At 40.3% G+C, this 27,815-nt stretch overlaps 2 protein-coding genes across 3 annotated transcripts in view; one reads left to right on the top strand and one right to left on the bottom strand.

Moving 5' to 3' along the window:
• Positions 1-513: 513 nt before the first annotated feature.
• ppifa (peptidylprolyl isomerase Fa) lies at positions 514-27,385 on the top strand. 2 transcript variants are annotated; one of them, XM_037782717.1, is made up of 7 exons: positions 514-729; positions 872-902; positions 1,851-1,939; positions 2,346-2,442; positions 3,390-3,465; positions 3,590-3,763; positions 26,649-27,385. In XM_037782717.1, exons 1-6 carry the CDS (start codon positions 586-588, stop codon positions 3,723-3,725), a joined length of 573 nt encoding a protein of 190 aa, XP_037638645.1. In that variant the 5' UTR covers positions 514-585; the 3' UTR covers positions 3,726-3,763; positions 26,649-27,385. The 2 variants fall into 2 exon arrangements, with proteins under 2 accessions (XP_037638645.1, XP_037638646.1); XM_037782718.1 differs by lacking the exon at positions 26,649-27,385 and having other exon boundaries at positions 569-700; positions 3,590-4,024.
• The window catches only part of zcchc24 (zinc finger, CCHC domain containing 24), a 45,005-nt gene continuing 25,092 nt past the window's right edge, over positions 7,903-27,815 (bottom strand). The window contains exons 3-4 of the mRNA XM_037782716.1: positions 14,896-15,060; positions 7,903-10,703 (exon numbers count right to left, since the gene is read on the bottom strand). Of these exons, the coding sequence (XP_037638644.1) occupies positions 10,590-10,703; positions 14,896-15,060 (279 nt within the window). The 3' untranslated portion in view covers positions 7,903-10,589. The remainder of the gene's footprint in view (positions 10,704-14,895; positions 15,061-27,815) is intronic.

The raw sequence follows: 27,815 nt of genomic DNA, 5'->3' as shown, positions 1-27,815 counted from the left end.
TAAATTTAATCTGCCTAAAAACTGGGATTGTTAAAAGTGAGTAATATCTTAATCTCTGTTAGTGTGATATCTTTTTACAAATGTTTTGGTAGGAAAAGATGAATAAAAACAAAACAAAAACAACAAAAAACAATCGGGGTCTGTTAAACAATTTAAATAAATTTGAAATGTCTAAATAGTTTTTGCCAATTTAGAATTTTTGAGTTTTAAGTTTTCAATCACAGTCAAATATGTTTTAAAATCAGTATCTTTAAAAGTATAAAAGGAGGTTATTTTTTTTTAAGCCATATCATTTTATGGATATAATATTTTGCTAAGATATTAATCAAATTAATTATGTAAAAAAACTGGGATTGTTAAAAGTGAGTAATATCTCAATCTTTGTTAGTATACCATATTTTTATAAAAATGTTTTGAGAAGGTTTTCTGTAAATTAAACCAAACAGAGGTAGCATGAAGAGAATAGAAAGTTGAGCTTGTATGAGTTGTTTTTACATCCGGGACCTCCCGCCTGGTGACGTCACATGTAAACAGCAGCAGCACTAATGGCCTGCAGCTCCTCCTCTCTCCTGCAGCACAGTAGCGATGTTACACATTAAAAACCGGTTGAAATACAGCTCTCCCGGTGTCGCTGCCGCCAGGCTGTTTGCCTCCGGTCCCGTCAGGAACCCCGTGGTGTTTCTGGACGTGGAGGCCGACGGTGAGCCTCTGGGAAGAGTAACTATTGAGGTAGATAGCTAGTTAGCTTAGCATTAGCCTCTCCTGCAGACTGTGGTGTCACCTGCAGCATGTCTCACTCACAACACTCACACCACTCACACCACTCACATGTGTACAGAGGAGCTTTAATGTGATTTGTTTTATCTTGCAGCTGAATGCAGATGTAGTGCCAAAGACTGCAGGTATGTTTAACCATGTTTGTTTAAACTTGGCTGCTAAATATCAAGAGTTGTATTTGTTTAAGATAAGATAAGATAAGCTAGAACTTTATTAATCATGAAGGAAACTCTTGTGCCAGAGATTGCTCAAAAATACAACAAAATTACAACAAGTTCATGTGTATCAAATAGAAAAAGTACTATTTCTAGCACCAGTGCCTAAAACAATAACAATTAAGTAAGATACATTTAGTAAAATGAGTAAATAAGATAAGTAAAATAAAAAAAAGGTCAAGTAAGATAAAAAAAAATATTTTTTTTTGTCTTTAGTGAATTACAGAATTAAAAAACACTTTTCAAATTGTTCTTACCAGTTTTAAAATACATGTTAAGGCTGATTATCATGCCAAATTACTGGTCAAATAATGATAGAAAGCATGACTTTTTAATTCTACAAAGTGGCTCTCTGGTGAATATAAAAGGAAAAATAAAGATAAGATAAGATAGAACTTTATTAATCATGAAGGAAATTCTTGTGCCAGAGAATTGCTCAAAAATACAACAAAATTACAACAAGTTCAAGTGTTTATAAAATACAAGTGTATAAAATAAAAAGTACTATTTCTAGCACCAGTGCCTAATAGAATAACAATTATGTAAAATACATTTAGTAAAATGAGTATATAAGATAATTTACGTAAAATTAAAAAGGTAAAGTAAGCTAACAAACAGAAAAATAAGTAATATTGCACATGTTGGACATTAATATTGCACACAATGACTAGTGATATTGCACATGAGAATGTAAAAGGTAGTATTGCACATGATATTGATATTATATTTGTACTCAGTGTCCAGTGTTTTCAGCTGTCCTTCCTGCAGAAGGGGAAGGAGTTATACATTTACTTATTTAACGAAGTATTTAACTCTTCTTGACTTGTTATAATTTTAATTTAACAACTCATTTCACAGCAAACTTCAGGGCACTGTGCACTGGGGAACCTGGCTTTGGATTCAAGGGATCTGTGTTTCACAGGATCATACCTGAGTTCATGTGTCAGGTAAGATTCATAGTGAAGATGGTGCACATGAAGTGTTTGACTTAATAATAATAATAATGACTTTATTAAGAACACAAGGAGAATGCGTACATAGCGTACTAAGTAAAAACAAACGCATACAAAAGTACAATAAAATATACAAATGAATACAATAGTAAAAAACAGGTCATACATGGCAACTTTTACATCAAGAAGAAATCAGCAAACTGGAGCAGCAGTGGCCCCGTCACAGTCTGGATGAGAGCCTTACCGAACTCTACTCTGGGTCAGCCAAGGCCAGAATAATACCGTTATCTGAAGCAGACAGCCTGTACATACATCGGTATATAAGGTTCCGTATTATGGCAGAGCAGGTGGACACCAACATTTACAAACATGTTGTCTGATGCTGTGTTTTCTGTTACAGGGGGGAGATTTCACCAAACACAACGGCACAGGAGGGAAATCTATATATGGGAAGACATTCAATGATGAAAACTTCAAATTAAAACACACTGGTCCAGGTACATCTCCACGGCTTCACGTACACATATACTGTAGACTACTTTATCTCTGTTTAGAGGACAACACAAACGACCAGAGCCTTCCATCCATATCCTCGTGGGAACCGAGGAAAAAAGTGTCCTCCAATTTCATTTTTTTTGTGATTTCCTTAATATTTAGGGTTTAAAGAAAATCTTACAATTTAGACTTTTTCAATTTTAATTTTATTTTAATTTTACAGCATGTCCACTGTAGTGAACCACAGGACCATTTTATCTTAATAATTTAAATTTAATAAATTTGTCAATTCATTGAATAGCAGATCGACAGAAAACGAATCTACAATTTTGATAATTAATTATTAATTTAAGTCATTTATCAAGCAAAAATGCCAATCATTCTCTGGTTCCAGTATCTTAAATGTGGGCATTTTCTGACATTTTGAAAATGAAATAATTAGTTAATAAAATTAAAATAAAATCAACAAATTAATCTGTAAGGAAAATAATTGTAAACTGCAACTCTTGTAGATTATGACGTGTATATGTCACTTCCCTGGCCTCCTAACAGTATAATATTCCAGGTTTATATCTTTTAATACAGCTCCCTCTCCACTAGATGGCAGCGCCTAATTTCATGCAGCACTAAAACCACTGGCTGTATGGATTTTGCAATCCCCAGGTGAATGACCTACTTTTAAGTGAGTCAACATGCACTAATCAAAATAACTCCTTTTCTTGAATAAACTTAATCCACATGCTGATTATTTGATTTTAACGTGTAGCATTATCAAAGTTTGCGTTTCAGAAAAGAGAAACTAACACAGTTAGACACTGACTTGTGTCATGTTTCTCTTTTGCTCCAGTCAGGCTGAAAATGATGTGCAGTTAGTGGTAAAAGGAGGTCAAGAGCTTGTTGACTGTATCACAGTTAATTGATTTACTTGTTGAATTTATAATCTCTGCAGGAACACTTTCAATGGCAAATTCAGGGCCAAACACCAACGGCTCCCAGTTCTTCATCTGTACGGCTAAAACTGAATGGTAAATGCTTTGTACAACTTTTTAATCAGACATCTCATCTCTGCACAACACATAGTCTCACCACATCCAAATCCAATCACTTACCAGTTGCTGAAGTCCCTTTTTGTGTCTCTTCTTTTGTCAGGCTGGATGGTAAACACGTGGTGTTCGGGCAGGTGAAGGACGGGCTGGATGTGGTCACCAAGATGGAATCCTTTGGTTTACACGACGGTGGTGTGATTAAGAAAATTGTCATCACTGACTGTGGGGAGATCAAATAACACCCAAGATCACACGAGGACTTCTGTCGGATGACTCGGTATAAAACCATTTGGTATTTGCTTTCTTTCATCATCACGTGTTCAAGAGACTTTCCAATAGGAACTGTCACAGGTGATTCTGTTCTTCCATAAAAACTGATATTTTTACCGTTGATTATGATGTTAGAAGATATCTTCTAAATTTGAACTTGACCCATCTACTTTGTGTACAAGCACTGAATCAACCAGTATCTAAAATGTTCTTATTATGCAATTACTCCCAATTTACTGCCTAATAAAATGGCTGTTTTCAGATTTTACTAGCTCTGGTGTGAGTACAGGACATTTGCTCTCATGTGCCACCGGCCCTGCTGGTTTTAAAGCTTCCTGGAAATGATCCAGCTGCTTTTTTTAGACGCCGGCTCTCCAGCGCGACCGACTTCCTGTCCATCAGAGCAGGATGTGACATCATCTGACATCCACCTACAGTGGAGCTGAAATATCACATGAATGCAGTTGACAGATGATAGAGCTGCAGACTGTAGTCTCATTGGTCACGGTGAAAGCAGATGATTTAATCTGCTGCAACCATAAAGGAACCTGAAAATGTCTTTAGCTTGTATGTGGGCTGCTCTTCCTTCACCGCTTCTTTATTTGAAATGCAGAGCGTCTGGAGGAGAGACGGAGGCTAGGACATGTCTGAAAGTCGGAGACTGGGTGGTGCTGCTTATCGAGCTAATACTTTATGAAAGTAAATAATGAAGCGACGTGAAAAAAAGCAGCCCTTGCCCCTAAATGAAACCATATGCGCGCTGACCTTCCACCGTTTGTTTGAATTCTCAGATTACATTGTTGCTATAGAGACTTCTCTGCTCTCGCTCTGTTTAAGCAAGAGATGTAGTAACAAACTTGATATAATTTGGGTCCCCACCCTCTGGTTTAGTTTTTAGTTATTTGGAATGCATGTCCAATATTGTGCATGGAAACTTGGCCCGAAGGACGGGCGGCGCTGTGGCCAACGTTTAGTACACATGCAACACAATGACATCTTTACAACTGGTACAAGCTGGTTCTTCTGCTGTAAATGTCTCCATTTATCACACAGCTCCCATGTCAGCTGGTGTGCTTTTTTTGTGTGTTTTGGTTTTCTCGTCCGCAGTTTGACTCAAAGTGTTGAAATCAAGGCCTGTCAGCTCGATGTGTCTGTTATCTTTCAGCACTTTCACGGAAAGTGAAAAACAACTTTTACAGGCTCCCCCCACCTCCCCTTCTGCGTTACACAACCACCATGAATAATCCATTAAAAACCTCTTTATCATGATCTATACGCTCAGTCTTGCGTAAACCTTGAAAACTGGTATGACGATGAAAACATAGACTCTCTGTAATGAATATTATACAGACAGGAGCTCTCAGTAAACAATGTGTAGCTTTTGGCTGAAATCAAACTCCAGAGCGAACACCTCCCAGTTACTGGTAACAACAATTCAGCAAAGCACTCAAACAAATGAAACCACACAGTCCAAGCACTCCTAATTCAATATGACTTTTAATTCATCAAACTCTCGACAGCACTAAAGCACTAAAATGTTTTTCCCAACTAACAAATAAGGCACATTTTGGAATGCCGTTTCATGGACATGAAAAACAGACCTGTGGTCTACTCTCGAAACCATGACTGTCCTTGTTTCCCCAAAATCATCGTCCTCCCTATACCTCACGCCTGTGTTCTGTCCAATTCAAAATATTACATTGTTGCAATGTCGCAATACAAACATCTCAAGTGATACAGACAATAATAATAATAATACAAACATAACTTTCCGAATTGACCACACAAGTGTTAACACATTACATTCAGTAAATATGTATTATTCGTAGAGGCTACGCTAGCGGTAAATGAAAATACTTCAAGACTAATACAAATCAGAAGTTGCTGATGTTAAAAAACAATATGTACTGTAGCAAACTACTGTAAAATATTTAAATAAGTATACATTGCACAAAAATAATATTTCATTCAAAACCAAACACATGCACATGCAAACTCTAAAATAGTTCTTTGTCACACACGCTTTCTGGACAAAAGTATACACTCCCTAAACTACTAATAACACCGTAACATTTTATAATAGTTTCTTGTCATTGCTGCTTTAAGCAAACTACATCTCACAGTTTAACGTGCTTATACAGTGGTGAGTATCCGTCACTAATTAAGAAAAAAAGAATCTGCATGTTAACACAATATATATCTTCATAATATTGTTTACAAAATGAATACATGCGACTGTATGGATGTAAATGGCAGCTCATAATTAGTTACATATAGCAACTGAATAACGTTGTGGGTTATTCAACACTGATAACGTCATAAAACAAAACACAAAAATACAATGGCTTATAGTTGAGAAAGGGTATTAATTATGTACCAGCTTTTCTTTTTATAATACTCTATAGACATCAATATTTCCTTCTTAGTTTAACTTTGTTGCATATTCTATACAAAAAGTGTTGTAAAAAATCTTTCCATAAATATTTCTGCAGGATAACCCCTCAGATTATTGTAAAACATAAAGAAAAAAAACTCCCAGCTTTGTTTATTTCTCAGCAATAGGCCCTTCTTCACACAAAAAAAAAGCTTCAATATTGCATAACACTTTAAAAGAGCTACTATCCTTAATAATGATGGCCATCAAATATATACATAAAACAGTCTATCTTTGTCAGGGAAATAACTCTTGAGTTTTTGCAGATTGCTTTAAAATTTTCAACATCTATTAAGTGTTCCAAAATACACATCTCATTCATAGAAAATAACAAATTTGAACTGAAAAGGTACTAGAAAAGTCAAGTATATGCAATTCAAGACATTACGTCTGAAAGCAGAGATTTCTTCTTTTTTTTTTTTTTTTTCAAATGTATTGTATCAACTGCTTCCATTGGCTCTTGATTTGCCATTTAAAATGGCCTCCTCATAACATGTCTCTGGGCGGAATCAAACTCTAACAGGATTTCTCTTTTTTCTGCTAGAACTCTGTGAATCACAATAACATTGTTTATGAGGTTAGTTCATAAGGCATCATTGGTATCTATTCCGCTAACTACAGCCACATGGTATGATGTGGACAGTACGGTTCAGATGTAAAGACCTGTTAGGTTGGTGTCATCACACAGAGCAAAAGAAAGACGATGTCAACGCTAAGAAAAATGAATTGTTCCCAACTAAAAGGAGAATCTTTAACTTGGGATAATATAGATGCAGAAATTCCTTTTTTAAAGGGGCACTCCACCAATTTTACTCCTGAAGATCAGTTTACTCGTCACAGGGAGTATTACTCAGAGTTTGAAATCCGTTGTATAAAGTCTTCTGTAGCTCTGAAGGAGCTTTGTCAAGTCTGAGAAAAATAACCCTGGTGATGTCATCACGGTTATCTTATAGCTTGGAATAGACTGTATATAAGAAGTTGACGTAGTCACTGTGACGTCACACATTGGTTTGCGGACTGCTGTTTTGAAGCCTCGAGTTCGGCATTTTGGCCATCCCCATCTTGGTTTTTGGTCGACGCCATCTTTTTTTTTTGCAACCAAATGTGACACGAGAGGTTGGAGCTAAGTACAACTCAACGCTGAATAAGACATTTTTAGGCAACCAAAAAGGTTATAATTAACTTTCATGAACTGAAAACACACTGTGAAAGGGTTAAAGTTGTAAGACGAAAACACGGACAACTCCCAGACCGGACAACGCCGTGGTAGCGACCTGTCAATCACAAGGTAGCCACGCCCTAAAGCATACCCTGCTTTAGTGTCTATTTGACTCTAAATGCACTACAATGTTTACTGAGGTAATAAATCAAGTGAGAAGTAGGGTCATTTTCTCATAGACTTCTTTACAATCAGACTTCTTTTTGCAACCAGAGGAGTCGCCCCCTGCTGGCCATTAGAAAGAATGCAAGTTTAAGGCACTTCCACTTTGGCTTCACTTTTCAGACCCTGGAGTTGCCCACTGTTGGAGACACATTTTTAACAAAAAGCCTCCGTTACAAACTGGCAGTGTAGAGTTTGAAAGATTACCAGGCAGGGGAAGTCTACTGAAAGATGCTACTGAGTTGCATTATGGGAAAGGTACAATAGGAGCCAGCGTTTTGGAGCTTGAGCCACACTGGGAATTAAAAGTATGGATATATCTTTCTCTGCATTGATTTCGACTATTCTTTAGTGTCTCTTGCAAACCTCTCAACTTTGTGGAACTGCACTACTAAAACATCGGAGTGCCCCTTTAATTTTTCAGAAGGAATTTAGCTAAATTTCCCAAAACTGTAAGGTACCATAATCAGCCACTGCAAACTCTCCCGCTAAGGCGAGCGACCATGTATATTTTTTGACAAAACCCACGGTTCCTTGGATAAACATAACTACAATAGATTAAAAAAACAAAGAGTGAGGTCCACAGTTTCATGCGCGACTCCGTTCTGTTGTGAGGATCGACTAAGAAATAACATCATTGTGGATATTCCATGACAACAGACCACAGTGGGATTGTTATTGCCAGCTGGAAATGCTGTTTCAGCCCGTGCCTCCAACTCGGCAAACTGCGTTGAAGCGAACACCCACCATGCCAGTTCAAACTAATAGAGGAACTGGATCATTTTTCTTGTCCTTTGTCACATCTTGAACCTGCATTAAACTTACTATACATCACCACATGCACATATACAGCCCCATCGCTGAGCCTATCTCCACATGTCTTTTTCCCAATTTCAAATGGCCTCCTATAGTCCTGATACTTTAGAATGATTTCAATCTTTTTTAAGGCACATACAGTATGTTACAGTATAAAATATACTCAACCAGCTTTTATAAGGCTAGAAATACAGTACATATAAAATAGTTCACAATTTCTATAACAAGGTTCCTTGAAAGGCAGGTTTCAATAAGTCAAAACTACATTAATTTCCTCTGTAGTGCTTTAGGTCTGCACGGTGATATATGTAAACAGGATGTGCACTTCTCTTCCTTTAAAGACATTGGTTTATAATATAGTAGGCACATACTGTATAATCATACAAAATAATATAAACTTAATTCATCATCACTTTCAATATATCCTTGAATCTTCAGCACCACTGCATCACAGATCAGCCTAACCTAAATTCAATCTTAATGTTTCTCTCAACCGACCTGAAAATCATTGCAGTTCTCCAAAACGTCACCTCCCTCTAGACACTCTTTGCACTGCAATCAGCTGTTGGACATAGTTTTTAAGGGTGCAAGCTCTTGGAAAAGTTTCCATTTCGCTTCATTGACTCCACTAAGGCTGCCAGGCATCAACTGGTACTTAAATGTCTTTCACACCACCTCTCCTCAATATTTTACTAATTTGTGGTAAAAAAAAAAAAAATCTAATCAGGCTTTACATGTGAACAGTTTAACCCCTAAAATCAAGTTTTGTAATGCTAATCTAAATGTGGCAAGCTTTTAATTTTTTTTCACGTGCTTTGAAAAATGTAATCAACACTAGCGAGAAACTGTGTGGACCATAGACTGTATATAAAGATGGACGACATGACAGCTCCCCAAAAGTGAAGCCAAAACATCTCGTGGCTGGCTGCGGTATAGGTCATAAATCTTGCCTCCTCCATGTTAGCGGATGGGACATAGGCCAAACTAAAAAGTACATGTCAAATGAATTTTTCCCAAAGATTCTGTCATTTCAGGTAGTTAGATGTATGTTCAAGTGATAATTTTTCTGATAAGTTAGATTTAAATTTATTATTTGATGCTACAAAAAGGGGGCAAAACCGTCCATCTTTATATAGTCTATGGTGTGGACGGTAAGATTATTGTTTCTAAAACTAGTGTTGTTTTCCCACAGCTCCTTCTCAGTTGACCTTGTGATTTGAAATTAACACATTAACCTACCTATCTACAGTATACCTATCTAATAGATTATCGAGAATTTGCGTGGCAACAAAAGTACTCTAGGGAAGGGTGAATGAAACCTTATCGGTTCGCAACGCACTAGATCTAAACGAGGAGCGACTGAACCTACAGTAGTTTCTAAAGACACGTGGAAGCAGTTACACAATAATGTGATATACAAACATACAAAAAGAAAAAAAAAAACATTTCTCTATGTCCCAGTTAAAATTCAAATTGCACACTAGACAACAAGAAAATAAATAGGCCAAATGTAAGCTAGGGATGTATGGCACATTGTCCCTCAGTTAATTCACAGTTAATAAGATGTGCTGTTGACCCTAATACGGCAAGACATCAAAGGCCTCGTATACATTTATACCATCATGAGAGGCCCTGGGTTAAACGTTCGTCACATTACCACACACTTCACTTGGCGGGGAAATGGAAGGCAGATCTCTGTAAACACAAAGCCAACAAACCCCAAGGCGAGGTAATCTATTGAGACCAATACTGTCAGTGACACCATTGACATACATGCTAATTCATCAATACACGATTAGTTGTTAAACATGGAGTTGGATCAATGGGGTTATGTGGTTTCTGATACAAAAAAGTCACTGATTTTGGCAAGATTTTGCTATTGATGAAGAACACTTTGAGAGATTGATCCTAAGTTAACATGTTCCTCTCGTTCCTGGATGTAATCTTCAATACTGTCATTGGAAAAATGACTAGAAATCGGTGTTCCACGGGTGGTTGAGAAGAAGTACAGAAAGGATTAGAGCTACTGTCTATAGTTGAGGTTTCTGAGAGACGGAGGGGAAGACGTGAGGAGGAAAGGACGCCACGTTGTGTGCAGGGCAGGGATGAGAGAAACCTGGATGTGAAGGGAGGAAGCCTTAATGGAAGATGAGCGATAGGACTCGGGACACAAAAGTTGCTCTTGACTCTGAATGAAGATGATTATTGCACACGGCGGCAGTAGTAGCCCAGGACTTTACATTTCTCGCACAGGTGTTGCGGGTGCTCCTTACTCTGGTCGGAAACATCCAGGCCGTCCGGCTTCTCTAAAGGTCGCTGAGGATACAAACGGAGAACCAATAATGAGTCCTAATAAACACTGAAGAAAGCAGCAAACACATAAATCTCTGAGTTATGCAAGCAGTTTCTTTGGCATCAGATTCAACTCAGCTATACGCCTTTGGCCTCCAACATTGCGCCCATATTCTTCAGAGACCAGACGTGTACTGAACACAATTAGTTGCAGAGATATGGCAACACACCATCAGCTCTGGAAACTCGCAGCACACTTTAACAACCTGGGATTAAAGAAAAAAGATCCAGTATGCATTTGATCATGATGACCTGTGTGGAAATATCAGCAAACTGCTACGGCAATGGCTTTCTTGGAATCATTATCGAGGACGAAGGGAACCTATCTGGGCCAGCGCGTTTCGAGGTTATTTTAACAATCTGTCTGGAACATTTTTATTTCTCATCTATTGTTCTTTTCTTGTTACAGCTTTTTTTTTTTTTTTTTTTTACAAAACCGCTATTTATTCCTTTAGGGTCTAACTAAAGGAAACCAGGCTGCCATGGGTCACTTCAAGGAGATATTTCAATCGTCCGCTAATGAGTCTGCCAGGAAGTGTTGAGACTTTACTATCGGCGCGTCAAAGACATTAGGTCCTTGAGGAAAGCTGGAAAATCTGATGTATATTTTATGGGGTCCCCTCAGTGGTTAGACTGGGTTCAAGCCCCTCAGTGTGCTGCAGGAATCTTCCCTGTTGAAGTGTCCTTGAGCAAGAAACTCAAGCTCAATCGACTGTAGCTGAAGCTGCAGTCAGAGCTCTTTCCATTTGGAGAAAGTTAAAAGAGAACGTTCCCCTACAGCGATATCAATACCGTACAACTGTATTTGGTATGTGTTTTTTGCACAGAAGCAGGAATCGGATGAAATATTTTTAGAATTGTTTGAATCAAGGGCATAGTTTTGGTTTCAGGGGTGTTGTTCTTCTAGCAGACAAAACAAACAAAAATATTTATGTGTGAATGTGATTTTGTGAGAAGTTATTTAAGTCTTCAGTAGTGAAAACACCCGGTCACAGAAAGAAGTGGCACAGCAGAATTCATCGCTGCATCTTCATGAAATAGGCTGTGCTTGAGGATTGGTGATGTAGTGACTACTCTCAGGCCTAGTTAGTGAGCTACTGTAATTAGTGAGTTAACGGCTAACACGCTAGCAAACCTAGAACAGAGCTCCTTTCTATTTTCTCCATACTGTGGCATTTATTCTCTCATGGCATTTATTTCTCAGGATTGTACATCATTTCATTCAATAAAGAGTAATTGAAGTGGGTAAAAGAAAGTTCTCTGAGCTAGCAAGCTTGCTAATTGTCATTTAAAAGCGCTCTATACGATATCCAGAGCATTGATATAGCAGCAAACAACTATTTGCTCTGTAAAGATATAGAGGAGTAATGTCTACCTGAGCAGAGAGTGAAGTCGCTCTCCCTCTATGTGTGTTGTAATCAGAGCTTCGCCGCGCTTTGTTTACATCGCCAGGCCGGCCGTGCATGCTTTTAGTGCATGTGAACGTGCCCCACTGGCTAGCTCACGACCGCCGCTCTGCACTGCTCTCATACGAGGTTGCAGCTGATAAAGCCATCCAGATCGACGGTGCCGTTGCGAAAGCATAGCACCCACCCTTCGGTTCCCTCCCCCCGCCCCCCTAGGTTAACACTGTTAGCTCTGTCAGCAGTGTTGCCTTTGTTTTCACTGTTAGCACCGTCGGCTCAACTGACGCCATGTTGAGAGCTGTGCGGAGGCAACAGAAGTCCTTCCACTTTCGCATTTAGCACCTTTAACTAGCTTTAACTGTCAGTTAGCATGTTCATTAGCTCAATCGCTAAAGGGTCAATTGATTGAAAATGACCATTCTTCTTTTGTGGAGGAGTTCATACTCCGACAGAGAAGGGTTAAATAAAAATGGATGGAGCAACACAGCTAATAAGCCACGTTAGTTTCCTGCATTTGACGCTTCATTCCCTCAAAGGTCAGCACTCTCACAGCGGCTTGTTAGTGATCAACGCCAACATTCATATGTCAAAGTTCACAAAAGTTAAACTCAGCAGAAGATTTGCAACCGAATCCCTGAAATGTTACACTTTTAAAAGCTGATGTGACCAGCTGTGATAAATCAGTGAGTAAATCAAATTGTAGACAAAAGTCTGATTTTGAAAAGTAAGGGGGACTTGTCCCCATGATACCCAATGGAAATTATGGCCTTAGTTTAAACCAAATGCACCGGGCGTCCAAGAAATATATTTCCCACGTAAGGGGGACAAATATTTTATGCATGTGGATGGGATTGGAAAATACATATTCAGGTTATTTATGGGAATCCGCAGGGCGGGAGGGAGCCGTGCTGAGAGGCTGAACTCTTTGATACTCGAGGACACAGAGGTTAGTGGTCCATTTCAAACGCTGACAGGGGGGAAATATGTTAAGTGGGTGACATTGCAAATGCAGGGAATTTGCTTGCCTGTGTGTAGCTTTGCCACAAGACAGAGACACAGACGAGTGAGGTTTTCTCACCAGTGAACTCCATGGAAAAAAAAATGCTTGCAGTCTTCCGCCCATGCTTTTTAAAGAGTCTAGTTAATATTCTTGGTTAAGATCTCACACTGATGAAGATGCAAATGAATAAACAAATGATTTGGAGTGAATGAAACATTAACTTTCCATTGTCTGGGAATTGTCTGTTAAGACCATAGAAATAGAATAGGAGTAGAATCGACATTCCCATTCAAATCAACGTAGCAGGATGGTCTGATGGCGGCGGCCATTTTTATGTGTACCATTGCCATTGCGACTGTTGTAGCGGGCTAATTTCCATATAAACTAAACCAACTTACGGCAAGTCGCGGACTCACTGAGGTGAGGTTTTGCAGTAACGACTAAAACGAGCAGTGGAGTAGTAAGTCGCGTTATGAAGTATAGAGAGCCAGAGTAAATGAGTAAAATTGAACATCTTCATGCTTCATTCACACACTCTTGTCATAGTGTAGGATAGCACATTGCTATCGCCAGATGAGTAACTTTGTTCGGCGAAGTGGAATTAGCAAGCTAGCTAACTAGCGGACAGCTGGCTAGTTACCTAGCTAGCTAATTCCACCATGCTTTAATGCTACATTGGTTACAGAAAATTAGCCGAACAGTGGCCAGTGGCAGCGCTGCGCTGGGTTTAACGGTCCCTCCGCCTCACTCCTCGCCGCCCCGGAGAAGGTACCTTGCTAACTAGCCAGCCAAGGCAGTGGGCAAACTTCTCGCATGTGCGCCATGCATCTCCCCGGCGAACTGCAACCACACGTTACGGCCATACTGATGTGTGTTCAACAACAATCGCCATTTTCTTTTGTACTCGTCAAATGACCACGGAAAACAGTTCAAGTCAATTCTACTCCTACTCTATTTCTATGGTTGCGACTTAGTGTAAATTTGTCGAGCAACTTCCCTTTCCTGTTTCACTTTGTGTGTGTGTGTGTGTGTTAAGAGAGTGGAACATGGTCAGCCGAGGTATTCAGAGAACGAGCAGGGCCTCGAGCAGTAATCCTAACTTTATTTCAGGAAGTGGAATTGGAAGAATGTGGAAAAGCATAAATATTAAAAGATGAAGTGTTGAGGGATATCTCCAGCAGAAGAAAACAGAGTGGATTCTTTCTCAGGCGGTCCATCTCTTTAGTCAACAAGCTGTGAGGAAAACTCAAGGTTAAGCCGAACAGACAGCCCACCAACACGTTAATTCCCTCTGAGTGTTTGCTGTTCGGAAAAACACTTCACGGCATCTTGGTTAATATGGTTTCACTTTTTCATGTTATTGAATGTGAGAGGAATTTCTGCAGCTGTTTGCCTCAGTTACCTCAGAGTTAGTTTGCGTCTGTGAGACATTAATAAAGACATATTTGTTTTAAAATGCGATGACATTCAGCTAACAATCCCAAACTTTTATCAGTCAGGAAATGCAATTAGTTTATTCAGTGCTGGTTTATTACCAAAGAAGCAAAAGCAATTGTTATAGTGGTATGACTTTATTTTATTTTAATGAGGCCATCTGGCATATCCTCAAGACAATAAGCAGCCACGCAAACCGGAGTCTGGACTCTGTTAACTTCGCTTGAGACGATTCAATCGACCACTTTTATGTAATGTTTTTTACATGAAGACATTACTGCAAATTCTCAGAGAGTGGATGTCATACTGCGGGTACCTGTTTGTGTGGGTAGACGTTGATGTGGCATTTGATACATTCTTGTCCCATGTTGGCCCAGGAGTTGCCACTCATCCACTTCCTCTTACACTTGGGGCACTTGTACTCTCCGAAGCATCTCTTCTTCCCCTGGTAGGGTGTCAGCCCTTCACCTTTGGGTCTGGCCTGTAAAGAACGAAGTGCGGTGAATAAAATGTATGCACATGTTGGGAAATTATTACTTTTAAAGGTGGGTAAAGTAAATCAAGAGATTTGTTTCTAACACAATATATATGTTAGAAAATAAGTGCTGTCTCGTGTAGTTAGACCGAAACGGCCTGAAATCATGGCTCGATGATGCACTGGAGCCATCCTTAGCAGAACCCCAAACACTATATAAGCACATAGCATCAGTGATCCTCCCACTCATTTGTAAATTACACTCATCCCACAGCGTATAGTTTGCTAGCAGTGGTGTACTGGTCATCTGGTATACCAGGACAAATCCCGGTGGGCCGTCAAATTCCATAAATTTTTTACCGGCCGTCTGTCTTTCACCAGCACTCTTTGTGTGCCTGTCATTCGGGGTGCGCATGAGAACATGCTGCATGTGTTTTCCCAGGGTAGGGCTCACTGGCCAATCACAACCAAGTTAGTTAGACTTGTGCTTATGTAATAGGCTCCGCTGTAGCCTACTTCGTTGCTACTGTTGCGGCTGTAAAACGGTAGGTAAATTGTTTTGATTGACACAACCCTCGCGAAATGACTCGTTTCACTATCAGAATTTGATTGATTCGGTCCGATAACATTTGGTCTAGAAGAGCCGCACGATTGAATTATTTTATCCCCATTCAGGTTAGTATAGGGTGCACATGTGTGTTAATATTCTGCAAAAGTAGTGTGCAGCAATGTGAGATGGCCAGTGTCGTATATACTGTAACTTCCATGAATGTATAAAGAGAACTGGATGCAGCTTTGTAAGCGGGCTCCCGTTCATTCCTATGAGAGTTGCTCAGTGGCGCATGAAGCCAAAACAGGCTTGACTCCAGAGTAATAAAGTACCCGGATCATCCGGCGATCTTCCGCATCCATTGGGCCCATAGAGCAAGCGCACTAGTGTTTCCTTTAACCCCGCCTCCAAGCTCTCGCTCCAGCATTAGTCTGGGTCTCATTCACATGAACGGAGGAAGGGAAATAACTCTGGATTCAGCTTTTAGTGCATTTTACAACTTTTAGGACCTAATGATTTAAATAAGGGCTATTCAAGTGTTCGTCCTGGGAAGTTGATTTACCTAAAAAGAAAAAGAATTCTGCTGAGTTACAGACGTCTCTTTCCCAATGTAAGTCTATGGGAAAAAGTATTTTTGGGCCCAATGGCATCACGTGACGGACATGGAACTTGTAGTACTACCGTTTGGTCACTACGAATATTTGTTTCACATCCTGGCGCTCTTCCTTGTTTTATTCACATTCAAGTTAGCATAGGTCTAAACTGGAAGAACATTCTGCAAACTTAGTATGCAGCAGTGTGAGATGACCAGTGTCTTATATACTGTAACTGTACATATTATGTAATCAACCCTGACCAGTGATTGGGTGTGGTTTCAGAGCCTTCAGTGGTCATGCCCGAGGCGTTTCAGAGCAGAGAATACAGCTTATGTTTTTCATGATTTTGAAACCTAATTTTATATACTTGGCAATTTTTATAACCTTTCAAATTTGGCTTGGTGGTTATTAACACATTTTTTCTGTGCTAGGACAAACTCGGAACACATTTTTTGGCTTGGTACTCTAACATTCTTGACTTAAGTGCAGAAAGTGTTTTTTTCTGGGTTCAAAATGACATTTTTAAGAGATCCTCTTGGACAATAATGGATGTTGAGCTTTGACAGCAGGGTGTGTCCATCCTTGTCGTGCTAATATATCCAGCTCCACCATACAGCACACTCCTACACACAACTTTGGCACAATATGCGGTTGTGTAATTGACATTTACTTCCATTACAGCTGTGTTAAATTACTCCTCTGATTCTCAGGATGATTACAAACAGTCAGTCAGGCATGAAAAAGCACTAGCCCAAGGGCAATATTGTTGGGAGGAGCCGCTCCAATGACTTCATGTTGGCAACTTTATTTAGGCCGCTATAACTGCATTGGGGGAAAACACTTGTTTTTTTTCCCTTAAAAGCATGCCACAAACAAATGTACTGCTGATGTCATCAAAAGGATAATTCACAAACTGTCCTCCGCCCTGCCAAAATAAACTCAAATGTACACTGATTTGTAAGTTTGTCAAAGCTCGTCATTATCAATTTGAAGCTCCGTCATCAAAAAAAAAGAAAAATGATCCCAGAACTTGCATCTATAGTGACTCATTATGACAGTCATTATCAGCCTGTGCCACTCCCATTTTGCTAAAGAAAATCCTTCAATTTGGAAGACAAACAATGGAAATGGAGCACTGAGGAATTGTGTTATTTTATCTCCAACTTGATACATGCTTTCATGCACAGATGGATATCTGATATGACAGAAATAATCTTTCCAGGAGGTTAGGAAAGTCTCAGCGTTCAAAGTGAAATCAGACCTGTCCGCTCCTGATTCTCCTGCAAACCTGCAGATTGTTTTCATAATCACTTTTAATGTTAGCTGCAGATTTTGAAGGGATGTTGGGGGTACGGTACGTGGCGGTGAGAGTGAGAGGAGGGGTACAATTTATATCCCTGGTCTTCCCTTATTTTGTCCCAGCCCATGTGTGAGTAATAGGAACTTTAATCAGCAGCATCTGGCGCTGTCCTTATAGACGTCAGCAGTTTGCATCAGTACCAGCGAGCCGACGCTAAATACGAGCGGCTGTGCCTCAATCTGGCCCCTCGACAGCATGACCTCAACCCCACTGTCAGCTTCGCATCTCCCACCGTGACAGCACACTGCCTGGAAAATCTGACTTCTGCTGGCCTGCAGCACACCGGTCTATACGCACTGACAGGGCTGTCTTGATGCAATCAACGGGCAATCTCGAAGACAATGCCATGGCAACATTTTGTTTGGATGCTCTCCTACCAAATCACCTAGTTACAATACAATCATTCTCACTCTTAGAAACCCAAATGCCAAAAATACAGTACTTTCTAGGTTTCTGCTGTGGTAACTAACCACTATTATATCTAATAAAATGAATCAGACTAATTTGAAGTTTAATGACAAACTATGATGAGAGCACCAGGTGTACTACCCAGGAGGTCTAACCTTAACCCTCGTTATTCATTAGGGAATGTTAACATAGTTAAATTTCCAGTTACAGTTGTTTGTTCGAATGCAAAACAATCTCTCCGTGATAACTGCAGCCAGGACTCAGCAGGACAGAAACAGCACTCATCCTCCTCATGACCATTCCTCTCCAGCTCCATGCTGTTTCCAGGGTCCGGCCTTGGCCTTTGGCTGCACGTCACGCTTCGTCCACAGCTGAGAGCTTTCAGATTAGATCCAACCCTGCTTGCAATCAATTTGAAGATGCTCCTGATGTGCACACAGCAAATGGATTATCTGTCCAGTCCACATGAAGAAGGAGATGTAATGTTGACAAATAGGCTGCTCAGTTGTGTCCAAAAGAGGTTAATAGAGTTTTCAAATACAAAAAGGTGTATAATAAATGTAGAGTTGAAAGGTTATTTCATTAATCGATTAGACAATTTTCAAAAATGACTATTTTGATAATTAAAAAAAAGTATTTTTTCTAGAAAAATGACAAAAATGTGCTGGCTTCATCTCCCCAATTTCAGAAGTTGAAGCTTTTCTTTGTCTTTTATTTTAGTAAACTGAACGTCTTTGTGTTTAGGACTGATGGTCAGATAAAAACATAAAATCCTGAGGTCGCAGCCCGATTAAAACTTAAACTTTATTTATTTATATAGTGACTTTCGTGCAAATTACTTTTGTATGTGTGATGATTTTTGTTGGCCAACCAGGAAGTTAGAATCGCATGGGTTACCTCGGCAAAAACCCAATGGGATTTTCCCATTGGGTTTTGGATTATTGCAGAAAATAAGCTCTGGGGAAAACAAACGTTTATGATACTTACATGTTTAGTTCCGCAAGATAATTTTCACAAATGAACACCACTGATTTTTGAAGTGTGAATGCAATCGGCAGAAGTAAAAAGCTAACGTTAGGCTAAACTAACTACACCACAGTCGCATGAACACAATGAGGTTGTAAAGGCGGACAAGTCGGCGTGATGACGTTTAGTAGTATCGTTTAGCCACTTGTTAGCAACCGCCTTTTTTTAAGACAAGTAGAAGACTCAAAATTCACGAGTGGGATATTTACTGACGTATTTTATATTGTAGAACAAAACATTAAAATCTCTTCAGCTTGTGATAACCACAGACCTTATTTCAACCATCTAACTAAAAACCCATTTAAAAAAAAAACATTGACTTTGAGACGAGGGAACCGAAAGTGCTGAAATGCCGACTCATTTCCGGGTTTTAGGACTTATTCCTGCACCTTTCTAATAATACAATAATACAATGAAAATACAACAACAGAACAAAACAAAGTGAAAGAGGGTCGATGAAAAAATATTAAAATATATTTTTAATGGATTAAGATTAAAGGTGGGGTCGGTAATGCAAAGAAACTAAAGCAAGAGTACACAAGATTTTAAAAATGATTCAACTGATAAACCCAGCCCAGTGTTGCCAACTCTTTTCCAGTGAAAGTAGCTAGCAGCACTAGCTCCAAAAGTCCCGAAATCTAGCGAGAAAGTCGCCATGTCTGCAACACTGACAGTTCGTCGCTTCAGGCTTCCCTCCAAAGCCACTGCCCCAAAACTACCATCATGGACGTAAACAACGAAAATGATTGAAAATGAAAAAATAAAAATGATTGGACGAGCAGGACGAATACTGGATATTTATATTTATTCTGGCAAGGACCATAAACACTAAAAGCCGCCTCCCTGTAGGTCTTTTGACTGTAAATACTTTTGAGTAACCTTGAATGAATGCAGTTGATACAGTATATTGATTAATATGTCATTTGTAAGTTGGTAAAAATGCACCAAAAACAAAGCATGAAAAAGCATTGAATGAACCAATTTCTTACGTAAAATATATTACCTCTGCCTTACATTTAGATTGCACAACTGCAAAGTCATCCAGAACCTATTTGGACATTTGGAGTCATAAGTCTGAGCATTATACTCACATTGCGGTCAGTTTGTTTTCAGGCCATTGCAACACTTGGCCTCTCATGGAGGTCTGAGATGAAGAGCGAGTTTTGGTTCTGAAGTCATAAACTTAACAGGCGCAGTTAGCATTGCACATTCCAATGGATGCCCAAGCACGTGGGAACCAATGTCACAATAACATCTGGACTGTTGTTGTGCCACCACTGAGAAATGTGACGTTAGATTCAGGACAGCAGCTAATGAAGGAAGCTTTGGGGGTTCTTCACTTACACACAGTGTGCAGCTGATTACAAATCAAAACCCCCGGCTGTAGAACAACTGAGCAAATGTTTTAGTTAGGCTTGATTTCCAGGAAAATAACCTCGCTTAGCCGCCTTTAAAGCAACATTTACAAACCATTCACAACACACACAGCACAATGACTTATTTAGTGGAACTGCGTCATCACACCGCACAGCGCTCTGGAGATGAGCCTGCACGGGAGGATGTGTTTTGTTTTCCTTTTATCTCTACAAATAAAGCCATTGAAGCTGGTGCAAGTGCTAAATGGAAACATCTGAGCCATTTAGAGCGTTTTAGGTGTCCGTCAAGTGGAAGCAAAGCTTTGAAACGGCGAGTCGGTCGATGGTGTCCGTGCCGGGAGATGGCGAGCGGTGTTTGTCATATCACTTCGACAGTGCCGGCTTGCATTGAGTCAATGTTTGTTTATGTCCCCGAGGCTACAGCCCTGCGTGTTCAGACAAGGGTCAATGTGTGTGTGTGTGTGTGTGTGAGTTGAGGGACAGTGTCCATAGAGAAGAGCTCCGTGACCACAACTAGTTGACCACGTCCTCCTTCGGTCCAGATCACAGCAGGGACTCATCATATCGCACACACACACACACACACACACACACACACACACACACACACACACGCACACAAGCTACAGGTCAGTGAACTGTTAAATGAAGCATATACACACATGTGATAGACGCATTCAGTGATGCAATATCTACGCAAAACACGGCCACACACGTCTCTCTCTCCCCTCTTGTCCACTTTAACACCCAGACATAAATGCACAAACACACACACACTCAACAAATTCCACATGCACCGGTTTTCATACACTCTCGAGACGCAACTGGAAAGTCTCGGCGCACTGTTTCCTGCACTACTCCCACTCACCCTGCTACAAGGACACAGATCATTCTTTGGCTTATATCGTAGGATTAATGAGCTCACAAACTGCATTAAGTAGAATAACAAGAGACCGTAAAACAAAAAGGGGGACAGTTATGAGATGGGAGAGAACAAGACGAACACAAACAGGAGAAAGCTCATTACGATTGAGAAATAATTAACGTGTGAGCTGGATATGAAACAGCCTCCTGCCCCTCCGGGATTCTGTAACGAATTGGAGTCTAAAAAACCTGCTGTTCTAGAATCAGACTCCGAACACACGGAGAAAGAGAAAAGTGGACAAATACCACAAGTTGCTCGAGCCAACTGTGGAGAGACCCTCCAATCAGCCCCTCTATGGAGGGTGGAGGACGGGAAGGAGAAAGAGAGAGAGAAGGAGGAGGAAATCTAAATCCAAAGCAGATGGCCTCCATAGGGGCAGAACACCAGGAACACTGAGAGCCGTCGTAAAATCGCTGCTCTGCTTTCAATTAGGCCATACATTTCAGAGACAGGGAGGGAGAGAGAGAGAGAGTAGGGGGGGAATAAAACACAGCGTTAACTAACCGCTGTAGCTCTCGCCACAACTACAGTGGATTGGACTCATTATCATGTGGAGGAATGCGGATTCTCTGGGGGGTCGTTTTTTTATTTTTTTTTTAAAGACGCATATGTTGTACAAACAGACCGATATTAGGAATTCGAAGCAGGTAGATTACCGAACTGGAAGAGGCGCATTTAAGTGAGCGATCCCGGTCTAGACGACACCCACTGCGATGTCTTTAAATTTCAGGGTAATTCAGGTAATACCGTGAAATTGATTACAAGGTATGCAGCCCAGGCATCCGACTCTGAAATCGCAGTTTTTGCCACAAAACCATCTTGACATTCTGCTCCACTTTAAATCATAGAAAGCTGTCTATTACTGACCACTGGGAGGAAAAAAGAAGTGGTCCAGACTGTCTGAGGCCTAAAGGTGATCTCGCATTTGTGTTGATCGTACATTCCAGGCTAAGAGTAATGACCAGTGGACAGACACCAGACGCAAACCTGAACCCTTAAGCCTCTGTCTCCAGCAACGGGATACGTTGGTTGTTAATATTAGACGTCCGTTCCAAGCCAAACCTAAGAGGAATCATTGCTACTTTCAAGGTTGTGGATATGGGATTTCATACTTACTCGACATATTAGGGGAGACGTCTACCTACAGTTGATCTGGGCTCCACAGTCGGTCCACAGACAACAAATACGAGGAGACGGCGCTGACAGTAAAGCTTGGGGTTTTTATGCAAATGCTACAGTACATGCCATTCAGCGGTTTGTCTGCCTGCCTCTATGAGAAAACAAGGGATTTGGTTGGTAAAACAACATTGAGGCTTTGGGAAAGGGTTGGTAGTAATTGTATGCAACCACTTTTATGGTCTGGATTTGGAGAGCAGGGTCTTTGTTGGCAAATGCAGCTCAGCTATATATGAATAATGCAGAGTCTTTGGGTGTTTGAAATGTCTTCATAACATTTGAAAAGAGATGGTTTGCTGAAAGAAAAATACAAAAGCGTTAAGTGCAATATAAAGGAAACAAATGTATTCTTTGTGTTCTGTAACGCCTCATGTCTAAGCCAAGAACTCTTCCCTCCAGTACACAGACTTGTTGTTATTTATGTAAGATTCCTCTGCATGATTTGTTGTTCCCATCACTGCACCGTAGAGTTGCATGATCACTGACAGCCAGACAGGTCAAAGAGTTACCGCATATGAGAAATGCACTGTGTAAGGAAAAGCCCGAGGCAGTTTGTCAGACCACACCAGAAACGCTTGTCGGGTCATAATACTTTAACGATACTTGGTTTGGGTTGACCACATCAAGGCAATTCCGATGTGAAACATGAAAAAGTCACATACTTTCACACATTAGGTTATCTGATGTGGGTTTCCTATCCACATGGCACTTGGAAGAAAGAAAGAAAACCAAAAAGCACTCTTTGACCCTGCTCTGTTTTGTCGAAACTCTTTCTTTAAAGGGCGGCTCCATCTGCGTTATTTTTTCCATTTTGATTTCAAATGAAAACGCCCACTCAGCCGTTAGCAAAAAGCAGTGACGTAGGTTAGCAAAGTAAGCTAATCGAAGCTAATCGAAGCTAATCAATAAGGTTATATTGAATAACGTGAACGCTAGCACTAGCTTAGCTGTGCTAAGTTTTGATATAACTGAAAGGGTTAGTTAGGATTTTTTTTGTAGTGAGGTTGAATGTGTACTCCCACGTTGTGCAAGGTTAAATTACTGTTTTTGTGAATGTAGTCTGGTGGCTTTGTAGAGAGCGGTATGACGGCTTCAGTTCCCCGTCAGAAAGGGCTGTCTGACGGGGAGGTAAAGTAGCTGTGGACAGGAGCAGCAGAAAAACGTATTCTAGCCCCCTAAAAGAAATCAATATCAGTTTAAGTTTACGCTATATTTCGAATATTTTCACCACTTTAACTCGCCATCAGACAGCCCTTTCCGACGGGGAACTGAAGCAGTTGTATCGCTGTCTTCAAAGCCACAAGACTCCATTCACAAAAACAGCCATTTTGCCTTGTTACTGGTCTACCGCTACATCGATCCGTTAGTTAGTTTGTGTTATCGTGTGACTTTCGGATTCAAACTAACGTGACGTCCACACAGCATTACATTGCTTAGCTTGCATGCCGGTACTCCCATCTGCCGCTCCAAACTAGGAGCATGATGACTGCCATCTAAGTTATTGTACATAATACACTGACCATAAGGATATATATTCTGTATCATGCAGAAACCTGTCAGGTCACGTTGGAAAAAGTTTAGAATGGTTTGGGAAAATAGTATTTTGACGCTAGAACAAACATACTTTGACCAAAATTTGAATGTTCGGATTTAAAAACATAAAGAACACCAATGGGAAGCTACAGAATGATATAAAATTCTCAAAAAAAATCCCCAAATAATGAGCCCGCCCTTTAAATCATCGTATCCTTGACCATCACTACCCGCGTTATCTGACATCACAGCGACTAAAGATCTGAGGATGCAGTCATCAGAACTGAGGGCCAAGTGCAGATGGCCGCTGCTTCAAGTCCCTCACAAGAATGACACTGTCACCACCTCAGCTGTGTCTCACTGCACACAGAACAAGCTTTTTTTTTATCGGCTGTTTCCGCTGCTGGACTAAACAGCCCCGACCCCATGCCAAAACCTCAGCCAGGTGCATTATGGGGACTGTTTATCAATCCCACCATGCACTACAAGCTCTAAATACAGCCACTGTTTTCTGTGGCGCTCTCTTTTTTTCGCTGCCATCTTTCTCACCTCTCTCTGTGGACGGCTCCTTTGCTGGTGCAGCTGTCTCTTTCTAATGCTTGTAAAAGAAAAGTGGCTGAGGCTGAAAGTGACGGGAGGAACAGGTGTGCTGTTTAAGTGATAAATTTGTCCTCACGCGAGCACAATGCACCTCAGTTTATAACAGCAATCTCCCCCCGAACAGGCCGTGAAATTACTGAGTAAAACATATGTTGAACACAGTCACATGCATTTAACCCGAGTCTACATTTTGTGACTAATAATTACACTTAAGACGTCATTGTGCATTGCATGTGTTGCCCCTTTTTAAATAACTATATTAGTGACACTTGTATTTAAGATCACCACGTACAAATTGACTTCCTAATCGCTCTTCTCAAAACTCTCTCAGCCTTTTGGAAACAAATGCAGAGTTATTACAAAGCAAAGCCATGTTTTTCAAGTATCCAAGATAGAGCTGCCTTAATCCTGGCTCGCTGGCACAAGCCCCAAACTGCTGGGCTGCTCCCCAGCGTTCCGTAGCGCTCCGATCACTAGCTAGCATCTGGAAACCATCAGTGTAAACAAAGGAGCAGCGGAGGAGCTCAGGCCCCGCTCTGCCTCTCTCTCCGCATCCCCCAGGACATCACTCAGAGAGCAACACAAGAACACCAAATCTGTGTGTGTATTGCATTTCTGAATGCACAGTGTGTCCGTGCACATATCTGCGTCCGCTCTTGTGTCTTCATCTCGGGGATCTTTATTTGGTTTAGCTGCAGTTCAGAAAGAGATGGATTTACAGATGGAGCGGATTTGGTTCAGTCCACAATGTTAGCTTTGAGTCTTTTTCGGAGTTTTTGTTTGGTTTGCTCATTAACCGTAGCATTTCTGATAAGACTTCTAATTGCTTTAATGTGGTTTCGGTTAGCGTGCTAGCCTTAGCGGTCTGTCTGATGCATGCTACGAGACGGGGGGGGGGGGGCAGGAACCTGGCTGTGGTTTCAACCAGAACTGGTTCTCCTCTGTGAAACATCACAAAAGATCAAAGCATCAATCACGCCTGATCCTTCTCTGAGACACGACAAGGAAATATTTCCTGAACGTTTCATAATAGTGTTTCAGTAACCATATATCTATTAATCATGCGGTTTTGGTCTTTTACAGTGCAGCTGAGAACTCCAGAAATGTGGTTCAAGGAGCTTTTAAGCACTGAACCTCACACTTAGGCAAACTCTATGGTGCTTGTAAACACACACCACAGAGGAAAGCAGGGTTTCGCAGTTGTGTCTGCAACCTGTTACAGCGTGAATGTTTTCACCATGGATGTGGTTTTCACTTTGCTCATTGCATTTTTAGCATTATCCATTTTCCTGAATAGATAATTAGACTCAGTTTCATCAACAAAAATGTGCACATGTGGCTACGGGGCAACATATTTAGTTAAATACTTTAAACAACAGTGACATATGCCAGCCATAATGGTGGAGATCACTGTGGCTCGTAACTGCCTCGTATTCCTTCCGTTGCTTCACAGCTCCACATCTACTGCTGAGATAAGCATGATTATCTTGCACAGTTGTCTCTAAAAATAAACCTCAGCATTACATAATCGTGTATTACACATAACCTCAATCACACACACTTGTATTTGTGCCAGTGGGCTACCTCGGGGTCTGAAAAGTGAAGCCAATGCTGAAGTGTCTTAAACTTGCATTCTTTTCTAACAGCCAGCAGGGGGCGACTCCTCTGGTTGCAAAAAGAAGTCAGATTTAATAGAAGTCTATGAGAAAATGGTCCTACTTCTCTCTTGATTTATTCCCTCAGTAAACTTTGTAAACATGAGTTTATGGTCTCAATCGCTAGTTTCAAGTCTTCTTCAATACAGCATGATGTTCATTTAGTAAATTATGGTCCCATTTAGAGTCAAATAGACCATAAAGCAGGGGATGCTTTATTGGGCGTCTGATCTGGGAGTTCTCTGTGTTTTTGTTGTACAAGTTTAACCCTTTCACAGTGAGTTTTCAGTTCATGAAAGTTAATTTTTTACATTTTGATCATCTAAAAATGTCTTATTCAGCGTTCATTTGTACTTATCTCCACCCTCTTTTTTCGCTTCTGGTTGCAGAATACCAAGATGACGACGGACAAAGAACAAGATGGCGACGGCCAGAAACCAAGATGCCAAACTCTAGGCTTCAAAACGACAGTCCACAAACCAATGGGTGACGTCACGGTGACTACGTCCATTTCTTATGTACATCTGTGGTCTATGGTTTGTGCAAACGCTAACATTTGTACCACCAAGCACACAAATGCATTAATTTATCCTACACACAGAAACGTTTTCTCACCCAGACACGCAGTATAACCCCGAAGTCATACATTGTTCGTTCCGAATTTCACAAATCAAACAGATTGTCATACAACATGAAGAAGTGATTATTTAAACCCTACTGTTATATGAATTAGATGGATATTAGTACATAATCTCAACCTAACACTGGTGCCTATTTTCTAATGTAAAATGTAATCAGTCTATGATATAATCTGTGATCCATGTCCATGATTTCTATATTACTTATAGTAGCTACATTTTTTTTTAAAAAAGGTGATACCACAATAGATATTAAAGCTATTTAAATGTAGTGGTCACCTCATTCACTGCAAGCGTGGTGACAAGCAGAGAGCTGGCACAACAGTGCTACTTTCAAGAAGCTATTTGTAACACTTTCCTCTGACGGGGTGCTAAATATGTATATGTGCATATAAATCTAACACTTCAAAAACACATTGACATGTAAACTGTAAATCTATAATGTGCAAATGTTTTATGCATTGATAAAAAACACTCACCGACAAAGATACATTGTTTTTTTCTAATATTCGTCAGCAACCGGTATGTGAGCTCATTAGATTTCCCATCACTAGTCGACTAGCACTCGTCTCAACCTGCTCTGCACCCATGTGGGTCAGGGTGCTATTCTTAAAAAAGGTTTCATATTCTAGAAGCTCTTTATATTTTAGCTATTCATGTGCGCTTGACATTTCATTACACTATAAAAAGTATTTTACTCACAATAGCTCATCCCAGTTGTTTCCTGGTCTAAATATGCCCGTGAGGCATTTGTGCTGTCGTAAAGTCTTTTGCTGCATTTATCCTCTCACAGGTGTAACGTGTGAGGGAAGCAGCAGAAAGTAGTAGTGGACAGAGAGAAGTAAAGTGGTAAGGAACCGTAGTATTTAATCAAATCCACAGCTATTTAAAAAACTTCAATCTTAACAGGCAACTCTT

The sequence above is a fragment of the Sebastes umbrosus genome, chromosome 10 (genome assembly GCF_015220745.1).
Source record: "Sebastes umbrosus isolate fSebUmb1 chromosome 10, fSebUmb1.pri, whole genome shotgun sequence".
Classification (NCBI taxonomy): Eukaryota; Metazoa; Chordata; class Actinopteri; order Perciformes; family Sebastidae; genus Sebastes; species Sebastes umbrosus.
This window is presented reverse-complemented; position numbering and strand designations above follow the sequence as displayed.

Excerpts from the sequence above, each read along its gene's own strand:
- ppifa (XM_037782717.1), top strand. The coding sequence starts at position 586 with ATGTTACACATTAAAAACCGGTTGAAATACAGCTCTCCCGGTGTCGCT. Across the intron at positions 730-871 it reads TGGGAAGAGTAACTATTGAG|CTGAATGCAGATGTAGTGCC; the intron begins GTAGATAGCTAG and ends TTTATCTTGCAG. Across the intron at positions 3,466-3,589 it reads TGTACGGCTAAAACTGAATG|GCTGGATGGTAAACACGTGG; the intron begins GTAAATGCTTTG and ends TTCTTTTGTCAG.